At 40.5% G+C, this 27,497-nt stretch overlaps 3 protein-coding genes across 7 annotated transcripts in view; 1 reads left to right on the forward strand and 2 right to left on the reverse strand.

Moving 5' to 3' along the window:
* Positions 1-1,056: 1,056 nt before the first annotated feature.
* Positions 1,057-12,434, reverse strand: GPX7 (glutathione peroxidase 7). The gene is made up of 3 exons (XM_005151132.3): positions 12,215-12,434; positions 3,693-3,954; positions 1,057-2,210 (listed from the first exon to the last, which is right to left on the reverse strand). The coding sequence occupies exons 1-3, from the start codon at positions 12,419-12,421 to the stop codon at positions 2,047-2,049; spliced, it is 633 nt and encodes a 210-aa protein (XP_005151189.1). The 5' UTR covers positions 12,422-12,434; the 3' UTR covers positions 1,057-2,046.
* A 3,360-nt stretch (positions 12,435-15,794) lies between these two features.
* LOC117436248 (translation initiation factor IF-2-like) lies at positions 15,795-16,984 on the reverse strand. Its single transcript, XM_034063521.1, has 2 exons — positions 16,927-16,984; positions 15,795-16,648 (listed from the first exon to the last, which is right to left on the reverse strand). The coding sequence occupies exons 1-2, from the start codon at positions 16,982-16,984 to the stop codon at positions 15,795-15,797; spliced, it is 912 nt and encodes a 303-aa protein (XP_033919412.1).
* Positions 16,054-27,497, forward strand: part of TUT4 (terminal uridylyl transferase 4) — a 48,276-nt gene continuing 36,832 nt past the window's right edge. For 2 of the 5 annotated variants that reach the window (XM_034064190.1, XM_034064192.1), the window contains exons 1-3: positions 16,054-16,162; positions 24,548-25,220; positions 27,088-27,251. In XM_034064190.1, the coding sequence (XP_033920081.1) occupies positions 24,662-25,220; positions 27,088-27,251 (723 nt within the window). In that variant the 5' untranslated portion in view covers positions 16,054-16,162; positions 24,548-24,661. Of the gene's footprint in view, positions 16,163-22,391; positions 22,427-24,547; positions 25,221-27,087; positions 27,252-27,497 lie in introns of those variants that run through there. The other 3 variants (XM_034064191.1, XM_031050800.2, XM_031050802.2) reach the window with 3 other exon arrangements.

The following is a 27,497-nucleotide window of genomic DNA, read 5'->3' on the forward strand; positions in this document are numbered from 1 at the left end:
AATATTAGCTGGGCCTGATTTTCCTCTCTTTGTTATATCCTTAGCAGCCATTGTCTTGGAGTGATTCATACAGGAACAGACTAAATGACTGAATGGATAGTAGAGTTCACTTTTCTCACCATCAGAAGAGGAAAACATAGACATGTTCACTGCCACAAGCACCCGCTTCCTGCACTCTTAAATTACACTCCAAGTGAGAAGTAGCAGATGTAGCTTGCTACATACTCATTAGTATCAATAGGACCTGAACATTTCCATGCCCATTTTGTCCCAGAGTTCTTTGGCTGCAAACATTCTTTTAATTTCCTTCTCATTCCTCCCTTCTTACTTGATCTCTCTTTGTACTTATGTTACCTCTTCCTTTTATTGTCTCCCCCCCTTCTTTTTTTTTTTTTTTTTTTTTTTTACCACTAAAACCATAAAACTCTCACTCTTGGCTTCTTTCAGGCAAATTAAGTTTGTGCCTTACTGTCTCTGCCCTTCAGATTCTTCCTGCACACACTAAAGTACCTCCAGCTCTTATTTCCTTAGTCCACTCCACAAAATGAATCGAAGACCTCAGGAGACAGCAGCTGTTCAAGCACGAGAACTCTACTGTACTCTAGGATCAATGCTTTTATTTGCATTAGTTCATCAGTACTCTTCTTTCCCCTCTAGTTCTGCAAGCCAGTGCATGCTATAATACTTGCCTTCGATTTCAAGTAGAGCCTGTTTGGATACTGAAGAGCTATAATGGTTGTGGTGACTTGGAAAAAGTCTTTATCATGGTCTTGTCAATTAAGGCTTATTTGTACACTTGGAACCTGACAACTGTATGGACAAATATTGTTTGTGCTACTTTAGAAAGCATTACAAAGCATGAAAAAAGCTTTCATTTGTCAATAATACTGCATTTGGACAAGATTCTTAAAGCATCCCAGGGTTAAGAGCAGGGACTTGTACGTTGTGGAGGTTTTGAGATAAAAAGAGTTCTTGCTGACAAGATTTTCAAAGAGTTTCTTTCAGAGAACAATGAGGCTGCTATTATTGTAGTACAAGCTAAGAAGTTCTGCACTCTGAGCAGATGTCTGAGTGCTATATTTGGAAAAGGTATCATTAAACATTTGTGACATTAATGTGATATTAAACAATGTAACATTATGCAACAATTAAATATCTGAAAATTTATTTCCATGGAAAAATGATGATTCTCCAATGTTTGCCTGTACATGTAGCAAAACGGGACGGTGTTATGAATTGACAAATTTAACATCAGTTGTATGAAGCGAGAATAATTCTAAACCAAACTGCTAATAGAAGAGAGAAACAGCTATTTCATATAAGCTCTGGTCTTAGAGGTGTCCAAATGGCTATTTAAAAATCATCTCACAATCTTTACTGGGTGAAAAAATGTAGAAATTCTTCTCATAGCTTTTGGATAATTTTACAGAGACTTTGTCTTTATATTTCTTTCATTTAAGTTTTAAAGATGTATTTTCCCCATGCCTTCCTTAACTATCTAGACAGATGAAATGAGGTATGTTTGGCCTTGGTAACTAGAAAGACATATACCTACATATAAGTCTGCCTGGTTTGAAGGTATCTGTTCTGGCCCTCTTTCTAGCACATGCCTCAAGTCAATCATGCACTTTGTTTTCATATGTTCTTTATTTTCTCATTCAGTCCACAAGCAAAATATGACAACAGAATTGTAGATAACAATGAGATACCAATTGGAAAGTTCTCCTTATTCTGAGCCTTCTTCCTACAGGTACATGAAGTAACTTCCTATAGGATTACCAATAATTAATTATTTGAACTGGGAATGAAACAGTTGCCAATCAGTTTATTCTTTCCCAGAAAGGTCAAACTGAATTCAGTCGGAGACAAAATTTACATTACTTTGACCACGCTAAGTTGATATTTTCTACATTCGTAGGACAGTGAATGTAGATTCCACTGGTCATAATTTCCCTTCCCCATATACTCTCTTTTGGAATGTGAAAAGACAAAGTCCAGTCCTAGTTCTCAATAAGGCTGTAAGTGGCATGCTGTGATTTTCAAAAGTCATAATTCATCTTTCTTCTTCAGGATGATTTTCCTTACAAGCTCTGTAATATAAGGTCTTATTTCTTCAACAGTGACAGTAGAGTCCCAGGCCTTTACTACTTTCCCATTGGGATCCACCAGGTATTTCCAGAAGTTCCAGGTTGGTTCTTCTCCTGTAGAATCTATAGAGGGGTGGGGAAATAAAAACAAGTGGGAACTTAGAAAAGCAAACCGGGCTGGCCAATTCCTGACATCTGTTCATGTTAATTTGATGATGACCCTCTCAGAGGAAGAAGGAATGTAAAATTAAGGGGGAGTTGAGACTGAATAATGAGATTCATTTTCTGACAGACAGTAGAGCCCTGGAGGCTAATGGAAACAGCCAAGCTTGAGACAGACGGTCAGGAGAAAGCACTATAATCAGTCTTAAAACTGCGTGCTTACACGTGTGTGTCTGTGCTATATAGACAAATCCAAAACAGTTGAACACTGATAGGAAAATGGAATTGGGAATAAAAATATAGCTGTATTAGGAGTATTTGCTTATCCGGATTTTTTCCAGTAGCATGTGCTTCAGAAGAATCTTTCAAGAAATGCTACATGAAGAAATAACAAAGTAAACTGTTGCAGGAGATTTCCTCTTAATCCTTATCTACGAGCTTTTCCCTCCATGACCACATACTCATTTTACATGAGTTGTATTCGTATTCTTTATTATTCTGCTACATGACTAACAGAATGTTCAGGATTTTCAATCAGACCAGGAGCCTCATTGCACTAATAGCTCAAGTGTGTGGGCCAGCAAAGAAACAGAAGGTTTACAAGTTTCATGTGACCTGTCTGCAATAAATAACCCTGCTCAGCAAAAGGAAATAGAATGTGAAGGGGATTAACAGGAAGTTTGGCTGGCAGAAAGATCCATTACAGACGCCTGGAAGGAGGTGTGCTTGAGGTACTCAGAAATACTACCAACACTCCTTTAAAGTCAGTGGTATGTGGGAGAACACTGGTTCTGGAGAGAAGCAGCAGCGATACAGTCCTTGCAGAACACAGCTCAGGTGATACCATATTATATTGGGCTTTATTAAATATCATTGCTTCAGACATTTGACAATGAAGATATTTCCTTCACCCTGGATAAAGAGTGACATTTTTGTTTGGCATTTAAATGGTATTCAGAGAATTTATTCATGCAAGAAAAGTAGTGCCCTGATAGAGAATATTCTGCTTTACAGTGTAGTTTGTCAGCTGTATGCTAAGAACCAGAAAAACCTTTTCAGATCTCAGTGCCAGCTGTTATGCAGAATAGAACTGGAGGGACTCTACAGTATGGCTGTTCTGATGCTTGGCAAGGAAGGGGAAAGGGAGTATTCAAGGACATGTCTTACAGCCTGGTTTCACTTTGTAATTCTGGAAGTAAATTATGTAGGTGCTTTGATTCCACTTATTCTACATCTCTTGAGATGAACTTTATAAATCCAACCTGCAGCAGCTGTGTCACAGGAGAAGCACTTACGAGACTCCAAAGTGGAAAAAGGAAGATCAGGTGTTTATGCATACAGGAGAGTATTTCGAGACTCTATTCCATGTAGAGGTTTATTAGACTAGCTTTTACAGGGCATCTGTTATCATACTGTCCATCCCTGGAGATCCAGATTACTCACCAATTAAGTACTTGAAGGCAGGAATTGCACCAGCTCCACTGACTGTAGTTTTGCTGAACATAGGGAAGGAGGCACTGTAAGTCTTCCGTGCAAAACTCTCAATTTCTTTGTTGGTGTCTGGTTCTTGCTGCCCAAACTGATTGCATGGGAATGCCAGGACATTAAAATGATACGGGCCAAGGTCCCTCTGTAGCTGTTGTAAGGCCTTGTAGTGGCTATCTGTGTACCCACACTCACTTGCAACGTTGACAACTAGTGACACCTGAAGAACAAGAGAGATGAAAAGATGTGCTGCGCATGTTAGTTTTCCAACTGGAAGGCTTGAAATGAGAACATCTAGAGAAATGTGACCGAACACCTGTGTTTGAAACTACACTGAGTTCTGTTCACAACAGGAAGATTCAATCTTTCTTTTGTATATTTCCATTTGGCTACCATGGAGTTAATGAATAAACTGGTAAGCAATCTTAATTATGAGTTTACAGAGAAGCTATGTTTCTCCATTCTGCCTTTTGCATGGTTTCTAATCATATTCAAGGAATGACTATCCAGCTAAGATATACCAAGCTGAATGAAGGAAGCTTTTAAATGAATGTATTTTGGGTAGTTCATTTATCTTTCATGAAGCATCTGTTCTGCAAGATCCCTTCTTACACAGAATTTAGTACTCATAAAGAATTGGCTGATCCATCATTGCTGGTGTAGATACCTTGACCTGGAAGTTAACAGAAGCAATTACTGGATTTTGGATTGGTCTGTGCAGTATGGATTGTGAAATATCCCACCATTTCTGGAGTAAACCTACTCAGTTATGACAAAATGACAACCTTTTGCATAAAGGTTTACTACCTCCACTAGAGACTCCAAGAAGTGAAGACTGTGCCCATTACCATTTGAAGTCATTCCTGTAGTTGATCATCTTTGACATGCACATTGTGTCATTAGGCATTACCACCAGGCATGTATCTGCCTGAGAACATCCAGCAGAGATACCAGACATAGGAGAGCACTACATGAGTTGTATTCTTATTTTTTATTATTCTGCTACATGACTAACAGAATGTTCAGGATTTTCAATCAGACCAGGAGCCTCATTGCACTAATAGCTCAAGTGTGTGGACCAGACACAGGAGATACCAGACACAGGAGAGCACTTCAGGAAAACAGAGGTGTATGTAAGGAGAACACAGGCTGGAAGAGATTTCAACAAGAATTTGTTAGGGAAATGAAATAACCTAACCCTGAGTTGACACATGTTCATATTTTCTCAGGGCCTTGAAGATATTTCCATTGGTTTTTGAAGTATTTTATCTTTAAATAACTCCTAGAACCTATTTTTAGACTTAGGTGTTTTATTATCCCTACCAATTTTATAAGTGTGAGTTGCCACGCATTCTACATAAATTGAGTCCATTCTAATATTTTCTTGTGTGTGCCACAGATATTTTAGATACAGTATGATTTTATGAATAAAAATAGCATTATGCACTTTATAGTAATTTCTTTTACATTCTATTCCTTTTTTCAGACCAACACGTAAGACTCATAAGGCAATATAAATATTATAATGCTAAAAATGTTTCTACTCACCTACATTAATATAGGACATAGTGCAGCCTTCCAGTATCTGAAAGGAGCCTACAGGGATGCTGGTGAGGAACTATTCATTAGGGACTGTAGTGATAGGACAAGGGGCAACGGGTTGAAACTTAAACAGCAGAGGTTTAGATTGGATATAAGGTAGAATTTCTTTACTCTAAGGGTGGTGAGGCACTGGAATGGGTTGCCCAGGGAAGTTGTGAATGCTCCATCCCTGGCAGTGTTTAAGGCCGGGTTGGATTAGTGTGAGGTGTCCCTGCCCATGGCAGGGGGGTTGGAACTGGATGATCTTAAGGTCCTTTCCAACCCTAATTATTCTATGATTCTATGATTCAGGAACCAAATTCTACCTGGTTACACTAAATCTGCTGGGTTTCTACAGATTATACATCAGTCCAGCAGCTAGTTCTTCATTCTCAAACTGCAAAAAACAAGTTTAAATTCAATCAAAGTAGCCAACACATTCCCCAGTACCAGTAGAACAATGGTGGCCATTTGCATTGGATCTTTCTACGAGACTTTGGAAGTCTCATAGAAGCTGGCATGTTCTCTTTATTATTGTCAGTGTGAGACAGCAGTGTTGAAGGGCCCAGTGCTGCAAGAGGAAAGCCTGAAGCTTGGACACATTAATTGCCCTTATAAAATTGCACAGCAAGTAACTGCAGACAAATTAGCCAGCAAGTAAGTGCAGGGCAAGAAAAGGAAGTAAAAAATCCTGACTCCAAATCACAGACTCTTGTGTCTGTGACCAGGGGCTTTGCTCAATTTAAACTTTGGATTCTTATGTTACTGTTGCTCCATATTCCTGTGTGTAAGTTTTAATGCAAAATATGGAAGTATGTAGGGAGTAAGAATAGAGTGATTAAAATAAATTGTATGAAAAATAAGCTACTACGTAGAGTCATAGAATAGTTAGGGTTGGAAAGGACCTTAAGATCGTCCAGTTCCAACCCCCCTGCCATGGGCAGGGACACCTCCCACTAAAACATGTCACCCAAGGCTCTGTCCAGCCTGGACTTGAACACTGCCAGGGATGGAGCATTCACAACCTCCTGGGCAACCCATGCCAGTGCCTCACCACCCTTAGAGTAAAGAAATTCTACCTTGTATCCAATCTAAACTTCCCCTGTTTAAGTTTTAACATGTTACCCCTTGTCCTGTCACTACAGTCCCTAATGAATAGTCCATTCCCCATATCCCTATAGCCTACCTTCAGATACTGCAAGGCTGCTATGAGGTCTCCATGTCTATTTTGGTTTTAAAGCCAGAAAACAAACTGGCATATAACATTACATAATCTGGGTAAGGTATGAGATCATAAAATGAAATCCCTTGAAGCAGTAGGAGTAAAGAAAAAGCTAAGGAGATGTTGGTATTTAGCATTTCTTACATTAAACGTTAACACTTACTTTGTGTATTTTGTACCTCGTATAGATCTGTTGGTATATTTAAAGTGGTTTCAGAGTGGCATTGTTTTCCCTGAAAGACAGGTAATCTTATAAAGCACAAGCTGATGTAATCTTCCTTGTGGTCAGCAGCATACAATCTAAGCACTCCCTGTACACTTGCATATGAAATATGATCTGGAGCCATCTAGCTAACTACCAAAGCATCACATTCCTTCAGACAACATTTATAAGCTCTACCCGAAATTGTAAATTCAGTCTCCTAAAACATCCAAAGACAGGCACATAATTAAATATTTCATTTTCAGAGAACTAACAATTTTATGATGCAGGCTGTCAGCGTTTCAAATAGATATTGGACATAAAAAATAACTATTGGCAGTTCTGTTCATGTCAAATAATCTGCATAGTAGTAACTGTATTTTAGTGTGATTGAAGTAAAAATAGGTTGTGCCACTGACTTGAAGTCACATGTAGTTCTTTCAGATGAAATTCTAGAGGCTTTTTAAGGTATAGTTTAAGACTTAGCATTCTCATGATGCAGAACTATTTGGATACTTCGCTATATTCAGATCTCTTGGTACTTCATCCCAAATACAATGGCAACGCAAGAATTTATCACTGGAGGCTTGGGGGAAACAAGGTTGTGTAGGTATTATGTTCACAGACAGGAAGGGTGACTTCCCAGTGAAAATAACTGAGCTTTTATAACTTTTACATGATTTTGAAGTTAGGAGGGTTGAAAGAATTCACTCAAAAAGAATCAATTTTAATTTCCAGCTGTTTAAAACCAGTGGTTACTCAGCATGGTGGTGAAAGGCATGAGAGGCTCACACTGCCAACAGTGCAAACTTCCAAATGTTCTCCCACAAAACAGGAGGAAATTATATGCAGCTTTTCCTAGAATGGCAGGCATATTGTGCTTCCTTTTTTTTTTTTTTTCCTTTGGAAAAATGCATTCTGTTACTGAACTCTGTAATTTAATACTGCAACCCTCCTAAGAATATAACTAAAAAATATAATTCAAAACTGTCTGTATTAGCATTTCATAAGGAATGTTTAAAATGGTTGTTTTAAAATCTTTACCAAGTTACCTTTCAAGTGTCTGGCACCAGAGGTGATTCAATGTGGTGATTTCCTTTTTTGTCTATATTCTGAACAAATAACAGTCACTCTTTATGTTCTCTTACAGACGCTGTACTTTGACTTCCTTCAACTATTAATGATAGTGCCTTTTGGCTGACTTTAGGCTGTGAGAGTGCAAGTCAAGCACACCACCTAGTGTCCAATGCAAACAATTCAGCCTGGACCTTACCAAAATCATTTCATTAAAGCTGAATGCTGTATTAGCTGTTGTCTGACTTCCTCATGCTATCCTTTCCTTCCCTTTGCTTGGAAAACCCATGCATTCTGGCAGTGAACTCATTTATTTAACACTGTAAATATAGTTCTTGATTTACTTAATGCTTACACCGGTGTACCTCCTTCAGGAAAAAATCCCTGGACAGCTGTAGCTTCAAGTAATCCTGTGTGGATCTTGTAGCAGAGACAGTAGATACTATGGGTTTTAGACCTTAACTGGCTCCATCTGACTGATGGAAGAACCAGTCACAAGTGTCAGATCAGTCCAACTCAGAGTTGTTACCTTCATGGAAAGAGAGGGCAGAGTAATGAAGTAGCTATACTCTGTGTTTATACACATTCAGTAATACTACATTCTCAGATTTTAGACAGCTGTGATGCAAAGTGCCTAGCATTATTATCAATAGTAAAATAATACTTTACATTGTTAAAGGGCCTAATACCTTTACATTATTATACTACATTTAGTTCAAGATTTCCAAAGCACTGCACTAACACTGCTTAATTACACCCCAGCATGCTGTACTTTGCTGTGTGGTATGTAGATAGGCAGGCAGGCAGTAGGCACTATTACATCTAGATAGGTATAAGCACAGCAGGAATAGCTGATGCTTGGGAGTGCTGACTCTCAAAGAGATACTATTTTGGGGAAGAATACTGCCTCTTACTATGTATCTCATGAAAAACATAAAATATAATAGAAGCTTTCTTGAATTATATGGATGGACAGATCAGACAGAATCATGACATCACAGAATCCCAGACTGGTTTGTGTTGGAAGGGACCTTAAAGCTCACCCAGTTTCAACCCCCTGCCATGGGCAGGGACACCTTCCACTGGAGCAGCTTGGTCCAAGCCCCTGTGTCCAACCTGGCCTTGAACACTGCCAGGGATGGGGCAGCCACAGTTTTCTCTGGGCACCCTGTGCCAGCACCTCAGCACTCTCCCAGGGAAGAGCTTCTGCCTAAGAGCTCATCTCAATCTTCCCTCTGGCAGGTTAAAGCCATTCCCCTTGTCCTGTCTCTACAGGCCCTTGTAAAATGTCCTTCTCTAGCTTTCTTAACGGTCCCTTCAGGCACTGGAAGCTGCTCTAAGGTCTCCCTGGAGCCTTCCTTCTCTTCTCCAAGCTGAACAAACCCAGCTCTTTCAGCCTATCTTAGAAGAGAAAACTGATTTTATTTGGATCCTGATAATTCTCTTCCAATAATGCATCACGGCCCTTCATTTTTAATGTAGATGGGTCAACATCAGTCTGGTAGAATGGAATAATCATAGAAGGATGACCTTTATGCACAGCACAGTAAAACACACAGCTTTTTGATCTATTTTGCTTGTGATATGCTTTTTTCCAGTTGTAACAGTCTTACCTTTCTTGGCTTTCAGGCGATACCTGATTTTGTAGCATGTATACCGAATTTTTAGCATTCCGGCTATGTAATTTCTTATGCCCCCATAAAAAGGTGTACTCCCTACCATATTTTTAGTATTTTCATTAAAGTGGAGGATAGGTTATGTCTGCACACATTTCTTTCATGGAAAAAAATTACTCTGTTCCCTGCTTTTTTTCATTTTGTTATTTCAGAACTGTTAGTACATTTCTTATTTATTCTATAACAGAGGGTACTTGTGATTTGTATCAAGATGCACTTGAATAGAAATTGAATCAATATCAACCAGCCTTATTTTTTTCTTACTAAGAAAAATTGTTTCAATTGTCTAAATGCACAGTAATTTATATTGAGGTATTGAAGAAAGTTTCTGCAAGTCATGAATTGCACTGGTTGTTTAGACTTAGCACAGCTCTTGCTTTTCTAGAATTAGCAGACTTCATTGTTTTCTTTAATACTCTGTATTTTTTCAATGCTCAGTTAGTTTCTTGACTACCAATGAAGTAATTATTTAACTAAATCAGTTGAGTGAATCAAATGAGTTGAATTGAATCGAATGTCTTCTGTACATCTGCCAGAAAGCTTAAGGATGTTAAAAGCTGGTCAAGGAATTAGCAGACTATTGTTCCTGGGGCTAACGAGTGACTCACTTTCTTTGTAACGCCAGCAGCACACATAGCACTTACATATTACCTGCTTTCTTTAAATAGCTTTAAAATATTACGATAAAGTAACATCTAAACGTTACTTATCTCACTGCATATTTAAGCAGGTTCATTTTAAGAAATAACCAGGCACTTTAATTAACCTTTTTCTACCTCAATACTGACTTCTGACAACATTATGACAGAAAGAGATGTGTTTTATTGCTAGAATATTCCTTAAAATAGTTGCAGGTGCTATCAAAGAGCATCTAGCCTCAACATTAATAACCCCTCTGAATGCAAGTCTTTTTGTTCCAAACAGAAGCTGGTCATCAGTTTTTTAGTTGGAATAAACTATTCCCTATGGCCTAGCAGACATCAGAGTACTATGCACTGATGGTATTACCTTTCTCAAGGTATGGCTCTAGTGCTCTCCCTTTTGAAGCCAGTCACACCTCGAGGATGGCCTGCTACTATAGCACCACTGGAGAGACAGATATCCTCCCCTAACCTGGTGTGTCCATGAGATTCCAAATCAGCTGAAGTTCTGCTTTACTTCTTTCCACGTGGATTCTGGCCCTGAGGTAAAGCTACAGGTGGTATTTGCTTATTTAGGCATATTTGCAGATGACCTGCAGACAAAATATGCCCCAGTAGCAGCATTTATTGACAGAGCCTTGAGAAAAAAACTCAAAAAAACCCAAAAGCAAATATTGCTTAATGTTAAATAGCTTCCATGTTTTTTTCCAGTATAGATATTTGAATGGGTATGGGACCAGTTCTGCTCTGAATTATGAAGGAGGAATTCCTGAAGGGGAAGGATGACTTCAACCAGATAACATTCAGACCATTCATGTGGTCCAAATTCACCAGTATCCCTTTATACTGAGCTCAGGAAAGTGTCCCATCTCCTCCCATATACCTTCCTAGTCTTCCTGCCAATGTTTTAGTGACCTGCTGCAGTGGATTAGTGAGCTCATACACCTCAGTGAAGTCCCTGACAAGGGGGAAAAGGAAGGTGGAAACACCAAGCTGGAGAATCAGAGTGAGCATAAGCAGTGGTGTCTGCTTTTTTTGGGCAGCAGCCAAGCTGTTGGGCTACCTGGCTGCATCACTGAAGATGTGTCACTTGAGCACTGAGGATGGCAGCTGTGGGCTTTATGTTGATTTTAGCTTCTGTAATTTGTAAATGTGGCTCTAAGTACTTATAGTATTATGCCCCGCATGTGCTAAGTTCCCTTTTCACTTTTCCATAAGTACTGGTCATACCACTAAATATGAAAAATCACATCAGGTTACATTCAAGGGAACTGTTCTTAAAATGGGAAGGAAAGCTCTGCTTAGAAATACTTAATGTAACATGTGAATAAAATCTAAAAGACATCATAAAAATATATAAGTATCTACATGCCCTTCCCCATATTGCTCTAGCACAATCAAGTGACAACGGGAATAGTATTGTGTTGCTACAGTTTCACTCTAGACTGATATTAAAATAATTATAATGTCTCCAATTTTTTACTGTTGTGAATCTCTTAACTCCATTAGCCACTGATTACATCCCCCTTTTTTTTTTTCATTTAGAATAATATAAAGAACTGTGATTCAGGTAAAAATAATTTCCTAAAAGTCATGCAGTTAAAAGGCAGAAAGAGAGTCATAGAATCAACAAGGTTGGAAAAGCCCTTTAAGAACGTCAAGTCCAACCTGCTAAACAAGCTCCAAAAGTGAGTTATACACTGGTACAAACTTCCTGAGGTGCAAATTTAATAGCCACAAGGCAGTGCAATTCGTCCTGCTGGATGGAAGGCAGGGAAGTCAGGCAGGCATTCCCTGCCTGCCACGTCTGCAGGCTGCAGCCCGCACCGGCAGAAGACGCGGAGACACACACACAGAAGTTAGGACCGCAAACGTTTTATTTAGAGCGCAGTGGAGCTGTATGACAAGCAGCATGCAGGCAACACTCCAGATCGGTTACAGAGGAGCCGTGAACGCCAATCTCCCCGCGTGTGTGCACCGAGTTAATGTACAACCTCTCCACCCCCATTTGGCTGCTGCAGACATGCAAGGACCGGCTGTTAAGTGAGTCCGGGCGAGAGACGCCCATCCCCGTGCGGACTTACCGAGCCCCTGTATTTCTCCAGAGAGACTAGTTTGCCCCTGATGTTTACCACTTTGAAAGTGTAAAAATCAGGCTCCTTCTGCTGCGTAGCTGAAAAGGCTAAGAGCAGCAGCGCTGCAATTGCAAGGAGCATGGCTACAGGGATGAGGAGAACTTTGGGGAAGAAAGAGGGAGGCTTGTGCTCCACACTGCCCTCAGGATCTAGCATGCTGCGGGGCCGTGCTGCAGGCACTTGCCACGATAGGAAAGCGCTGCCGCAAAGAAAGGACTGCTGCAAACGGAGCTTTTGCAACAGTCTGGCTTCTGCAGAGGTTTGGGAACTGTGTCCACAGCTCGGAGGATGTATTCATAGGGATTCGAATGTTCTAAAATGGAGTATTTCGTGGTGGTGATGGTGTGTGAAGTAATGGGTACACGACAAATGGAAGTGCTCGTTGGCTTGAGAACAGTAATACTGTATGGGTCTGTGGGGTACCAGAGACACATCAGGGACCTGCTTTCACCATGTCCTAGAAAAATAAGGGGTAGTTAATTATGATTTTCGATGGATTTATAAGTGCCTTTTTTTTTAGTATGCTGGCTACAGCATCTAGTAACTAGGGTGTAATGGCAAAGGATACCAGTGGCTTGGTTGCTAGTGGTTACTGATGCAAGTACTCAGAATGAGAGTTGCAGCATGCAGTCAGCAAAAACAGAATTACAAACATAGAATCATAGAATCACAGCATGGTTTAGGTTGGAAGGGACCTTAAAGCTCATCCAGTCCCAAGCCCCTGCACAGGCAGGGGTACCTTTCACTAGACCAGGTTGCTCCAAGCCCTGTCCAACCTGTCCTTGAGCACTGCCAGGGATGGGGCACATATCGTGCACAGCATCATGCGAAATGGAGAACTGTTAGCCAGGCCTTCAGAAAATTCATCTCTGCATACACCTGGCTGCACGAAATGAGTGGCCAGACAACTGGTTTTCAGTGTGATCTGGGAGAAACCACATTACCAAAAAATTTTAAGCAAGAAAGAGGCATTAAGCATCACAAACTGAATTTGGTACCAAGGCTTTCAGAGGCACAGAGCCAAACCACTGCTTCAGTGCACTGATGTCATTCTTTGCTTGTCTGCAAAAAAAAAAATAGCCATTTGTACATAGTTTGCTGCTATGCCTGCTGGGAGAAGAGGATATGTATATTTAAAGTAACAACAATAGAAAGCATTTTATGATCATTGATTTCTTTTTGGACTGAGAAACTGGTGTTCCATGCCTGTGAGTCTGGTAATTCTTGGCAAAGCAAAGCACAGTGTAGTGATTTACAGAAAACAATTAAGTAGCACATCCCAGGTGTATTGGAAATCTATCTCCTGAAGAACAAATTACATTTTTTTAATCTCACGTTGTGATTTTCATCTTTTTTTAACTGAGTTTTGGTAGGTCTGTGATATCTTGATTAGATTTGACTGGGTAATTCAAGCATAAGTAGCATTACTGTAGGGGAAGAAGCCATGTATAACTAGTTGAAAAATTTAATGAGTTTTTAAACATTTCAGGTATTTCATGGTATTATGTATTTCAGGTTAAGTAGACATCCAGCATCAAGAAATAATGCAATAATAGTACAAAAATACATAGATGGAAAATCTACCGTGCTGTCTATGGGGAAGATATACTGTGCTAAGAATGTTAAATTCTCACCTTCACAGGTAAGTGCTACCTTTCTGTATATTTGGTATACTTTCCTGGCTGCAGTATTGACCAAACCCCTTTCATTTAGCTGACAGTCAAGTATGATTTCCTCATTTTGTAAAACTAAGAAGCTTCTTCAGACACAGACAGAGACAGAGAATAAGGCTTTAATACAGTATATACATTTTAATATAGTTTAAAAACCTAGTAAATCCTAACAATAATTTAAAAATAATTATCCCAATGATGAAGATAATTCAACATAAGCTTGCTTTTTGGTGTTTTTTTTTTTTTTGCCAGAAATTTAAAAAGAAATCTACACTATACTTTTACACTTTTGCGGGCATAATGTTCTAGTAGTTTGGGTATGGGACTATGTCCTGGGTTCAGCTGTATCAGTTATTTTTCTCCTTCTTAGTAGCTGGTGCAGTGCTATGAGGCATCATGCTACAACACGAGACAAGCAAGGTTTTGCTCTGGAAAAGGGACTTTGTAAAATCTGCTTCCTACAGCTTTGTGATTATTGTCTCTGATTTCTAGACTTAATGGGGTTCAGAATTATATTTTCTTCTACAAGCTGAGCCCCAGATCTGAAAGGTTTTGGTCACTGGCACTGAGTTGGGAATTCTTTAAATAATGGCCAGCTGGCAGTAGAATCCAGCTTCCTCTTTTACTTCCATGTGTCTGTATTGCTCCCTGCAACAGTACATTCTTTAACATCAGCAAAGAAGGAAGACAGTTAATACACAGAAGACTATGTCAAAGGCTGTTGGCTTTATAATGATTTTAGTTTTCAGAGCCAGCTGCACTAATGTTTCATATTAGTGTCCATCCAGCTGTTTAAATCTGATATATTCTAATAGACTTCATCTTGCAGGAAAAATGCCAGTTAGGTTTGCAAACCGGTGTGTGTTTGCTCCCTACCATGTCTAAATGTTGATCTAGGAGGACTGTACCCAGTAGCAAGTATAATTTACTTTTGAAATTTCCTCTTTGGCTTGCTAAGCCTAGTAAAAATCTTTGCCAAATAGGACTGGACTGAAACCACCAACCAGCTAACCTCAGCTGTCCCCAAACACCACTGCAATTGCTGTCACTGCTGTCAGACCGGCCCATGTTCTTGAAGGTGAAAGCTCCGCACTACATCCATTACAATGCCTGGAGCTATCCAATCCTCAATTGTAAAACATGAATTTCAAATGACCCCCAAAAAAGCAGATTAGCTCTAAGGATCGAACTGACTTCACAGTATATTCAGAAATAACATACTTAGTGAAGCCACTATTACAGATCTTGCAACTTTTGTTCACCTATAGAGATTCTGAGGTGGTGTTTCCAGCACTCCTATTCTCATTATTTTTAATACTTTCCTTTGAACTTAAGGATTTCCACATTAATCTTTTGCATACCTTGTTTTTCTGGAAAGGCTTCCTTATCCTGAGCTAGCCAGTGCCAACAACATGACATTTGACTGCCAAGAAGGGGTACTGCACTGGATCAGAGAGGGATTTGCCTTACACAAGCACTTGCCAATTTCTTTAGGTCACTCTCCAGCACTGCCAAGAGCCAGGGGAGCCAGCGCTGCCTCCCGTGAGACCTGCACAGCTGCCAGCAGACACGCTGGCCAGCTTCATGTCAAGGTCAGGGAGCCAGCAGCCATTTCCCCCCCGGCATCCCTGTTCTTCACAGGCTGCTTTGTGTGCAGCACACCCGCCCCTCTCCACCCAAGCAGCGCTGGGAGCAGAGGGAGAGGGGGGGACGCCCTGAAGAACGGGGGAAGATGACCCTCCAGACAGGCCTTAACCCCGCTCCACAGGGCCTGGCGTGCGTGGGGAGACACCTGGAATACAAAACAGGATAAAAATTAGGATGAGTGTATGGGAATAAGGAAAAAATATAGCTGCTTAAGCCCGCATCCCTCTTTCCTGCTGTGGGGTAGGAAGGCTCTGAAGGCCGGCGGTGATGGGAGGGGGGCGCTGCCCAGAGGAGGGGCAGTTCTGTGGGGCAGGTGAGGCTCCTCCACCAGCCGGCCACGCTCCGGGTAGGGTCAGGTGGGGCAGGGCAGGGCTGCACCAGGCCCAGGCACCACACGCCGCCGCCCGGCAGCGCCGCCCGCCCTCCAGGCTCTCCCTCCCGCCTCGCCCCACAATGCATCGCGCGGCGCGACTGACATGGCGGCCGGGCCGGACTGAGCCGCTGGCGTCGGGGCCTCCAGCAGCTGGAGCCGGGCATGGCGGGGGCGCAGCCCCGGCACCCCTAGCGCCGCAGCCAGGTACCGGGCTCCTGGGGCCGGGGGTGCTCCGCCCAGCTACCTGGGCCTCCCCCGAGGGGTGGGGGTGGCTGGGCGCGCTCTGCTCCCCCCCGCTGAGCGGGGCGGGGGGAGGCGGGCTCCGGCGGGGGGGCCCTGTCCACGCCGGCGCCCCCCGCCTCAGCCTGCGGCGCCCCAGCTCCGCCTCGTCCCTGCCCTCCGTCTTGCGCCCCGCCTCGATGGCCCTTAGCGGCCTCCCCATCTCTCTCCCGGGTTGGGGGCCGGCGCTGGGGCTGTCCTGCACACCCGGCCGGGGCCGCTGCTTGTGGCCCGGGGGCTGCGGGGGGTCGGCCGCAAGGTCAGCGGGGAACGGGGGCCGGCGCCACAGCAGCGTCCAGGCGGGCGGGTGGGCGGTTGTTGTGAAGGTAGTGGCCGGCTGAACGCCCGTTGAGGTCTGCAGGACTGGAGCTGGTTGCTGCCGCTTATTCTCACGGCCTGTGGAGTTAAATACTGGGGGGGAGGACCATGGCGGTTGTTGAGGCACCCCGAGGAAATGTCCCTCTCTCCCGTGCCGGCCTCATGAGCCGTGTCCCCTTCTGACACGTATTGCCAAAGCGAAGATTCTCCTTTCTGTGGGTCATGATGTGCCTGAAATGACACACAGGCATCCTTATGCCCGTGTGTTTGTGCTCTTTTGTTGGCTTATCTTGTATACAAATACAGCTGAACGACTCTCCGGCTTTTGCAATATGTTGCAATGTGCCAGTTGGCTGAATGTGTCATATTACCTGAGGCCTTCTTGCTTTTAAAGTTGTTTCTGGGTATATCAAAGGAAGACAAGCTCATAACATTCAGACAAACAATATAATCAGGTTTAGGCTAAGGGAAGGATTAGTATAATAAAAACTATGGATCTAATGATTTCTTTATATTCATGCCACCTCTACGTCACTTGGCTTCCTGAGCACTGTGCCTTGGATTCGAGAGTCATTGCATTTGCTTGAAAATAGAGGATAAGCGTTGCTTCTGTTTTCGTTTGAGTCGTGCTTCCAGTTTCAGTAGGTGCTTTTTGGATAGTCTGACCCCAGATAGTTATGACATAATTTTTTCCATTATGAGAAAAGTAAATCGGCCATGAAGTATGACTTAATTACACTATCTGGCAGAAGGTGCTATATTAGGATACAAACACGTTTTTGCAGGGAGCTTTTAAGGGTTTTTTTTCTACCTTACTGAAAATACCTTTATAAAGTAAATTTTGGGATGAAATTAGTTTCCCAGAACATACATATTTGGTTATATTCCTAGAAGGTATATACAGAGGGATCAGAAAGTTCCTTGCATGTTCTGTTCTTGTGCAGAAGACAACTGGGACTTTTCTCTTGTACCTCAAATAACAGAGGAAAAGAGACTGCTGGATGCCATGGGGCATTTACCTGGTTCTTCCTCTGAAGGAAATTGCTGCTGTGGGGAGAAAAAGAAAGGGAAGTAGGATTTCCCTGTATCTTATATGAAAGGAAGAGATCCCTGGGGAGCTCCTCTTAAGTGTCTCATGGATCTGCTTGTCAGAGTAATCTTTTTGGGTTGTGTATTCACATTGATTCTATAAGGCAGTTCAAATTTTGCCGGGCTGAGAGTGTATCATGTGTTGTAGTTGTAGTATTCTTGAAATTTTAGAAAGCATTTCTACTAAATTAACTTTATTTTTGTCCCTATCTTAATGAAATAATGGAATGCTTGTACTGACTTGCCTTGACAACTCATAGAAGGAAGGATCCTGCAATTTGCTTAGTGGATTAATTTGAAGAATGGAAGCAATCCAGGGGAAGTCAACATTTCAGATGCTTTTGGCACATTAAGATTATATTGTATATCATTTGATAAATTGTTTAAATGCACGTAAGTGATAGATCAGTAACACTTTTAACTTAGAAGCTCTAAAATCTTATTACCTAAATTTAGTCATAATGCATATGAATCTAATATTTACCTTTTTTTTTTTTTTACCAGAGATGCAGGCATACATGTATGTGTACTCATTACTGTATCCTTGAGTCCTAATTCTGGTACTAATGTTCTAGCAGATCTTTGGGAAAAAAAACCCAAACAACAACCAAGCAACTTGTCAGATGTTCTTAGATTTTATTTTTTTATTTCTGTTAATTAATAAAATACTGTTTCCAGCATTTTCAGACTTTGTTTTTTGGTGTCAGCAAAGCTTGGCTTGGGAGCCTGGAACCAGTTGGAGCTTGGGACTGTTGTGACTCAGTTGATGTGCCAACTATATGGATGTATTTTTACTTCCCATATTTTTTTAAAGTAGTGGTTTTCAGCATGTTTTGTTCAGTAGTGAAAGTGCTGGATGCTGGTAAAGCAGATGCAAGGATACCAGTAGAAGATGCATCTGCTTTACCCCTGTGGTTTGTGAACTAGCTTGTGACTGGTTCAAAGGCTGTCGCTTCTTCAGAGATTGGAGTTTGGGTGTAAATGCCTCTGGTGCTTAAACACAAGATCCAGATAAACTTCTGTGCCACAAATAAATACTGCTGTATTTTTATTTACCATAAGTGCCAAATATAAATGGAGATTGAAGACTAAGATGGATAAATTCTGTTTAAATGCATAGCTGCCACTTAAACCAGTTTCATGATCAGTTCAGGCCTCTGAAAGCTAGTTTAGCCTCTGAAAGGCTTTAAACCTAGGCAGTGCTGTACTGTGTTTTTCCAGCCTCCTCACCTGTGCTCGTACAAATGTTGTGTGTGTTTGGTTTTGAAGTTAGAGCTGCCTTGGATCAGTTTCCTGCTCTGGTTACAGCATGTATCTTGCAGCATTCTGGAACATTTGAGGCAGGTAGTACCCCTCTTCTGGCTTTAGTGCTTGCTTAAGTTGATTGTGAAATGTTTAAAGGGCTATTACAGTAAAACCTAGGATCAGAACCAGAATCTTTATATGAAAAACAGGTAAGGGAAGCCATTGTAATTTAGTTACATAGTTGGTGTGACTGAGAGAGGATGGCTTTCCCAAGTTTGGAATGGGAGTCATCAGCAGTAATAGGTTCAGAAAGTGGTAGTTCTTGGTGTTTGTAACATGCCTCTTTCTTGCCTTCTCAGTGAGTCATACCATGTTGTAGAACAGACAGCGGCCATCAGTGCAAAGAGAGAATAATCTCTAACAAGCACTTCTTGTATGGATCTCCTATCCAGCATATTCTGCTCATTTCATAATTCAGTTGAAAGATATTTGCACCTATGTATGTTACTAAGTTTTGCATCAAGCAAAGCCTTTGCTATTATTTACTCAGTGGTACTTTTGTAATTCAGATAATCCTGTTACATATATTTGTTTATCTAATGATCACTCCTTGAAAGTTTTCAATCTTCCACTCTGTAAACACAACGTGGGAGCTTCCTACTGAGTTGCATATCTTCACTAAGCCCAGATGCAACAAGTTTTGTTGCATCCCTGTTTTGTGTGCTAGATTTTCTGTGCTCTGTACTGGCTTCCTTCTAGATAGATTTTAGTGGTATTATACTTACTAGCCTATATTCTATAGCCTGTACTACCAGGAAGGTCTTTAATACTGTCTAGCACTTATGTTTGTTACTAAGAATACTGATGAGTTTATTGCTGGTAGAGCCCGAGGTGTGTTAGTGGCCAGTAATCTCTGATAGGTTTAGTTGTAAGTAGATTGGAAAAACATCAAGGACTGATAACAGTTTGTACTACGTTCTGTCTAATGCATAATAAACATAAATGTATGATAGCTTTTTTTATAAAACTGTTGTCATAGAACATGGGAGAAGTTTGAATGATCTTGTAGAAGTTCTCAGAAACAAAAATGGGCCTAAGGCTGCAAACAGTCCAGAAAAGAGATACCTCCACCAGCACATGAGGGCTGTCTGTAGACATCACGTCTGCTGCTGTCTGAGCAGAGTGCAGAAGACAACCTTTCCTTTCATTCTTCTCTGTGGCTGTAACCTTTGCTTGCTGAATTTCTTCCTATTTCCGTTGGGGAAGTTCAACTGGGCTATGTTGGTAATCAGGTGAGGAGGGTTGGACACACTGAGGTTAGTCACCCCTTGTACTGTTGGAAGGCTGGTTTGAGAGATTTGGGCTTAAGGCACGATCATAATGGGACAGATAAAAGCAGGTCTCAGATAAAATACAGGTCTCTATCTCAAAGGAGGGAGTGATAATGTTTGTAGTACTTTAGCTGTTTATATTTAATCTAGTACTCCCCGGGAAATGAAACTTAGGAGACTGTTTCTCTTTGTATTTAGTTGCTCTTCTACACTCGTGTCATAACTTTTGGACATTCGGCCAGTTGGGACCAAAATATTTGAATTAATATAAGCAGATTGTTGCATTTCTCTATGTTTTCTGGAAAAATGATGCCTCATCAGAGGATGGGTCTCTGCTGAGGGGGAAAGAGTTTCCACTTAGGGAGTAGTTAAAGAACCAGTCAGTGCGTATGTTCTTCAGCTACAGCATGTCTCCTCCAATGGTCTGTGATCCAGAGTGTGACAGAGGAGCGCAAAATGAATGTATAGGAAACCAGGTATATTCAGTTCTGCTACTAGTGAAATGATTAAATAAATACTTTTGCGAAAGAGCAGCTCAGAATGCAGGAGCTCACAGTTTAACTTGGCCTTCTTGAAGAGGCCCTGTTATGGCAGTGTCTGATGCAAAATGTGTGCTTCTGAAGGAGTTAAATACAGTTGAACAACTTGAGAGGAAGGAGGGGAAGGGCAAATGCGTAGAAATGCCTTCTTGAAAGTGTTTGGGTTTTGCTTCCCCCTGTTTGGAAGTAAGTTACCCAGAGTTTTTGCAATTCACATGCAGAATTTTCTAATGCTAGACTGAGAGTAGGAGGAAACAAAAGAAACTGGCAGAAATGAAAGTGAAACAATGTCATTCCTTCGTTTTGTGAGCCTGAAGTGAATTCTGCTGTAGTAAAATTGAAGCTGATGTTAAGCATTTTTAATTTGATTGTTGTAGCTGTGTATAGGCTCAATAATTTTTCAGAGCTTGAGGTCAGATGGTGTTGTCTCTGACCTCAAACTCTTGTATTTCAGCCAGATTATTTTTCTACGAAGAGCCAAGAATTGAAGTAGGCTTCAGAGGAGTAACCAACTGTACATTCAGAAAGAGGAACCCAAGTCCCCTGTAACAGCAGGATGTTGAATAAATGAAACATGCAGAAATGATTTCAGCAGGTTAATCATACCCCGCTTTGCAGACGCAGGTGAATAATTCTGCTTTTATTGCCAGCCTGCCTGGGAGAAAATTCTTCTTTGATTCCAGGTCTGGCAATTTGAGCCTGAGCTGGTGAATAAGACATCCAGGTTTCTAGAAGGATGCCACCTCAGCAGTGATTCACTCCTCTAGTGTGTTTTTCCTACCATGTTCTTCTTTTTGGAGGCACTTATTTACCCTCTCTTGTGTATAGATGGCCAATATATGACAGAGGAGGGAAGATCTTTCTGAGACTGTCTTAGGCTTAGTAGTAGTCTCTTTGTTTTTCATGTTAAGTTTCATTACTTGGCAGCTTGGTTACTGTTGAGTATGTTACAGCAGTTTATAATATTTTTTGTTTGTTAAATCATTTCAATATTTAATTTGAAAGAAGAGGAAAAAGATGCCAAAATACGACATTATTGTAATTGTATTTCAGGTTCTGAATATCAATGTAGAACCCTTTTTCTGTACAAAATATTCTTGTCTTATGAAATTTTAGGACTTGTTCTTCATATTTCTGAGGAATAAGGAATGTATCTGTGCTTTTTGATCTTAACTACTTGTCACATATTAAGAGTTTAATTAAATACATTATCACAGTACTCAATTTATTAGCTGGGTTATAGTTTTTACTAGCAGTTTTCTGAGTGGCTTTTTTCCCATCACATTTGTACATTTGATTAAAGCTTATCTGTTCTCTTTGAATGTGTAACTGGGTATTTTGCTGAATGGATGAGATCAAGTCATTTAAGCCTACAATAGAATTTTTGTGGTTTTTGTTTTTTAAACCTCCTCGCAGAATATGAACCTAAGAATGTGACATGTGCAAAAAGCAGAGCCCTGCTTTTCCTCCAATGCTAGAGTTTTATGGTAGCTTTAAGCTGGAAATGATGCCAAGAGAAGTTGTCCCCACCCAACTAGTTGTTTGTTATTACCAGCTCCTGCTCCTCCTCCTCCTCCCTTGTGCCAGCTTAATGTTAAGCTGGATTGGTTTTCCGGTTTTATTCACTGCAGACCTGCACAAGGGAGGGAGCAGCCCCAGGAGTGGGAGTAAGTAACCAGGGCTGGAGAAAGGGTGTTGTTGGTGCTTGTCTTTTAGGTGGTGTTGACCTACACTGCTTTTCAGTGAATGTGGAAGTGTGGCCTCAGTGTCCGCAGTTAATGGTGATGTGCACGTCAGAAATGAATCAGATATGAAAGTGGAATTGATGTGTGTGGGTTGGGGTTTTTTTCTGCTGCTGTCATTTGGGTTTTATTCCCTCTCCAGGTCGAGCAACTAAAGCATAAGGAATAGTTTAGAATTTGAGAAAACCTACTCTCATGCTGTAACTTGGATACAGAAGAAAAAGATCCCAGTAAAGTACAGTTTAAAGATAGCAATATCCTGTACGTAGATACCGCATCTTGCCAGTCAGTAGCTCAGTTTTTTATACTGGTGGTCAGAGACCAGAATAACTTAGCCAACCTGTAGGAACCCTAGGCTCTTCCTACCACACCGAGGCTTAGTTCCTGCTGCCAAGTCAGGTAGAATTGCTACGGGAAAGACTGACTACAATCCAAAGGCTAATACTATTTAATCATTTTGCTTTTTGGTCTTTGACTTCTGGTCTAGAAGTAAGAGCCAGGTGTAATCAGTGTTTAATAGAAAAGAGTTTTAATATTAACTAAATGTATCTCTCAGTTAAAATACTTTGCCGTTGGAATGAATTTAGGAATACAGATTTTCTTTGTCAAGTTTTGTATTTTACTGAAGACTGTGCTGCTAACATGAAGGTAATGAAAATTCTGGTAGGTTTTGTTTGTTTGATTTTTCATTTCTGCAAGATAATATGTGCTTTCAGTTATGTCACTAGGGGCTTAAGATAACCATGCTTAGTATGTGGTTTTTGTCCTGAAGTATAGCCTGATTTGTGTCTCTTTGAGAGAGAGGGTAACTACCCTATATAGCTTGAAAAGAAAAAAAATTACTGTCCTTTATACTGATAATTTTCAGCAGGTTTGGTTGGGCTTTTTTTTAAAGCAGACATTTTAATCTGATCCTTCCGTCTGGTTCTTATTATTTAAGTACAAAAGTACATTGTGATACTTCTAATAGTCGTAGTTCATTGACTTTTCTATTATTCCTTCAGTAAATAATAAGGTACTTATTTTGATGGGTTCTCTAAACCCCAGAAATTTCCATGGATCATGCTTTTACTTACTGAATATGTAGCTGTACAGGAAAGGGAGAAACTCCAACCTCCATATCTTGCTGTAGTCTTATAAAATTTGGTTTTTTTTCTATGTCTGATACTTTATTATCATAGGTTTTTACTGCTATTTCAAGGTTATTAAAACAAAAAATCCAAGTTTCTGTTACAGAAGCACAATTCCTGGGTTTATATATTAGTATGAGGAATGCCTTAGAAACAGGACCCACTTACTCATGCTTCCCACTGGAAAAACAATCTTTGAGTTCAGCTGATACACCACCTAAAAGACTGAGGTTTAGATAAGTAAAATTAATCTGCAGCTGAACAAAATACTTCTTACTTGTGATTTTTTGAGCTAAGCAAAATCTTATTGAATTGATGGCAATTAATTTGGATGAGAATTGTACATGTCAGGAATTTGCTCAAGTGTCTGTGGATACAAGTGATGGATCAGGTTTATTATGAATACTTTGAGCTGTAGTTGCAACTTGTGGGTTTTTTAATCAGTTAATAAGATGGAGCTTGCTTGCTGGAAACTGAATCAGCTTTCTCTAGCGACTGACTTGAGCTGTGTGTTTGTTGAGTGGTATTTTTTAGATGTGTTAAATTTTTTCCTTATTTTTTTCCTCCAGTGTAGTTGCAGATATCTTGGTTCTTGGGTTTTTTTCAGGAAGCCAGAAATAGGAAGGAAAGAAAAAGCAAGCTGTTGGCAGGTTTATCACTGAGTGTTTGTTTTTACCATGATCTGCCTTTTTTTCTCTTCAGATCCCTCCTCTTTTCAGTAGAAGACAAGATGATCAACATTGTCATGAGTTTAATACAGAATGTATTATGAGAATTCACCTGTTCCTCTGGGGGAAAATGCTTCCTATCATTTGTAGTTTTGCTTTGCTTTAGAGAGGTTTATTTTAATGTCTTCTCTGCATAGAGCTTTGCTGTTCTTCCTTCAGTTTAAAAATGTCTATTACTATTTCTTCAGTAGACAATCAGCTACGATCCTTGCCTGCACAGTGGATTTAAAATCAACTGCATATTGCTGAAGAATTGCACTTCAAGTGGTCTCAAGAGACAGGAGAAGCAGGTCTTCACTATAATGGAAGAGGCCCAGAGCTCGAAGAATGGAAATCATGACCCAAGGAAGTCTGTCCGTCTTGTCTGTGAGGAAGGCAAAGCAGTCAAAGTTACAAATAATCAAAATTACAAACATAACAGAAATGACAAATCTGTGAAGGAGGTTGGGAGAAGTTCTCCAAGTGGGAATAGCAGCAAAAAAACCAAACAAAATGATGTTTGTTCTGAAAAACAAGGAGACAGTAAATCATGCAAAGTGAACAGTTGTATTCCTGGAACTAAAGAGACGGGATCAAACCTTCAGGAGAGGAGTCATGGAAAAGCAAAAAAATCTAATTTATCATCAGCAGTGGAAATCCTGAAACAGACAAAAGCTCAACCAGTGGGAGAAAACTTTCCAAGCTCCCATGTTTCGGGGAATGGGTTCGGTATGGAAAGCTTAACAGCTACACAGAAAGGGAAACTGCTTTTGGAAAATCCACTGGGAGTTCATACTTCGAAGACTAACGTTGATCAGACTGGTGATGCTGGTAAGACTTCTTCAGATCAAAGGAAAATGGAGCATAAACCTGATGACTTCAGTGAGTGTTCAAGATTGCTTTAGTCAATTTTCTTCTGGTAAAATTGTTAACAGTCTGAATGGGCTTTGAAATGTTTCTCTTTGAATATTTTTTTTTCACATGTAGTAAGTTGTTGATGGTGTTTAGAGAATCTGCTTTAAATACAAACATACTGCTTAGAGAATAAGAGATTATGATAACAGCTGTCTTTTTTTCTCATGCCTAAGACCGGAACTCTTTGCAAAATACTTTTTTTTTGGGGGGGGGGTTCAGTTGACTATTACATGCTGGGGGGGAACCCTTCATCGTATCATTGCCACTTGTGGAAGTGCCAGCTATTATTGCCAGCTATTACTGCTGTTCGGAAAGAGCAGAGGAGAAATCTGCAAGAAAAATTGTGGGGTTTTATAGGTGAAGGGAAATACTTCCCTTTTTTCTGTGATTGTTGTACTCTTTTATGTTTAAAATATATTTTGGTAGGTGGCCTTTTGATTTAGAGAGCTCCAGAATACATATCATCCACCAGTGGTTACCCTTATGAGTGTTAAATTCTTATACGTACTTTTCAATTTCACAACTCAATACATGGATCAGGCTTGTCTCACTTCAGGTTAACTCCTTAGTGTAGAATTTGTCACACTTCTTCAGAATACAGCTTTTTAAATTAAAATGCTGGTTTAAGACAGCATGCCTGTGCAGACTTTCTATTTGAAGTATTTCCCACAATTTTAACAGCTACAGTAATTGCTTGTATGGAAGTACTAGGAGAATATTCAAGTGCATATATTTTTTAGCTATCTTAATAAAATTTTACAGCAAAACCAAGTAGAAATGGCAGCAAGTTGCCCAAAGAAGTGATAAATGCTCCATCCATGGCAGTCAAGTGTTGAAGGCCAGGTTGGACAGAGCCATGGGTGAGGTGGTCTAGGGTGAGGTGTCCCTGCACATGGCAGGGGGTTGGAACTGGATTATCTTAAGGTCTTTTCCAACCCTAACTGTTCTGTGATTATATGATAGTCAGCTCTTTGTAAACCACCATTATGTACTGTGGGGAGCCTCTGTCACTGAGAAAACAGGACTTGAAAACTTGCTCAGTTCTGATTCCTAGCAAGTGTGGTAGCACATATCTCATTTGAAAGGAAAGAAAAGGAAAGAAAGCAAGAACAAACCACAAATTTTTCTTGATGTAAAAACTACTGAAACAATTTCAGCTGTGGATGTTTGTACAGATGAGTGGCCTGTGAACAATTCATAGGCATCTGGAGGAACTGGCCTGTCAGAATTGACCTGCGTGTTTGTGAACAGCAGCATTCCAGAACTATGTGGTTGGTAGCCAAGGGCAGGAAGGTGTCAGAAGGTGTTCAGATGTAACTCCAGCAGCCTCCTGAATGTAGGGCTTGGCATGCCTGATGACTGGCTCTGCAAGGTCATTTGGGTGAATGTCTAAGGCGGTTCTGTGACTGCTTCCTTAACAAAACATGCTGTGTAAAAAATCTTAAGCCTAGTATTTCTTATATGTGTTATAGTAGAGCATAACAATCTCATGTACTTTGTTCTGCATAACAAAAAACCCCAACCCTTTCTTACCTTGAAGAATTTAATAGAGGCACTGGAGTTGTGACTGAAACACAAAATCAGTCCACCATATTTTTTCTCCTCTTTTTGATAGCATTTTTAGTAGCTGAAATCTCTCCAAAATACCAGTGAACATACTGGGAAGATTCTAATGTTAAAGGTGATTTTGGCCAGCCTTTGGACAAAAAATTGGAATGCAGCTCTGATTTGTGTCCAACTCTTTAGTGAAATGCTCTTAACTGCTCTGCACTCTAAACTTTCATGTTTTCCTCTCCTTAGTTACTCTGGAGAAAATAACTGTTTCTTTCTCTAGGTAAAATAAAGAATTCTGAATCAACTAAAGAACATACTTTGGAAGCTGATTATTTAGAAAGCACTGCTGTTATTGATGAATCTAATCTGACAGATGAACAGCAACTAGGATTGAAACAAGCTGAAGAGCGTCTGGAAAGAGATTATATCTCCAGACTTGAAAAAGTAGGTTGAGTTATTTATTAGATAAAAAAAGAAAATGGGAGTTTTCTGTCATTATCATTACCATATTTCTACATGGGTGCTATTTCTACTAGAACATGTTGCCTCTGATTTTGTTCTTTGTAATGAATCACTTTATTGATCTAAGATACTATCCCTAGTAGTTGGCTAGTCATTCATGGGGGCAGATGTTAAGGATTAGAAACTTAATGTTCCTTTTGTGGCACATGTAGCCTTTGTAGAACTATA

This window comes from Melopsittacus undulatus, chromosome 6 (genome assembly GCF_012275295.1).
Source record: "Melopsittacus undulatus isolate bMelUnd1 chromosome 6, bMelUnd1.mat.Z, whole genome shotgun sequence".
NCBI classification, from domain to species: Eukaryota; Metazoa; Chordata; class Aves; order Psittaciformes; family Psittaculidae; genus Melopsittacus; species Melopsittacus undulatus.

Bases quoted from the DNA above. Each gene is read 5' to 3' on its own strand.
- GPX7 (XM_005151132.3), bottom strand. From the start codon at position 12,421: ATGCTAGATCCTGAGGGCAGTGTGGAGCACAAGCCTCCCTCTTTCTTC. The intron at 3,955-12,214 runs GTAAGTCCGCAC...CTTGTTCTTCAG, and splicing joins TGGAGAAATACAGGGGCTCG to GTGTCACTAGTTGTCAACGT. The intron at 2,211-3,692 runs GTGAGTAATCTG...ACCCCTCTATAG, and splicing joins TGCCTTCAAGTACTTAATTG to ATTCTACAGGAGAAGAACCA.
- LOC117436248 (XM_034063521.1), bottom strand. From the start codon at position 16,984: ATGAGCTTGTCTTCCTTTGATATACCCAGAAACAACTTTAAAAGCAAG. The intron at 16,649-16,926 runs GTAATATGACAC...CCTCCCCCCCAG, and splicing joins TAAAAGCAAGAAGGCCTCAG to TATTTAACTCCACAGGCCGT.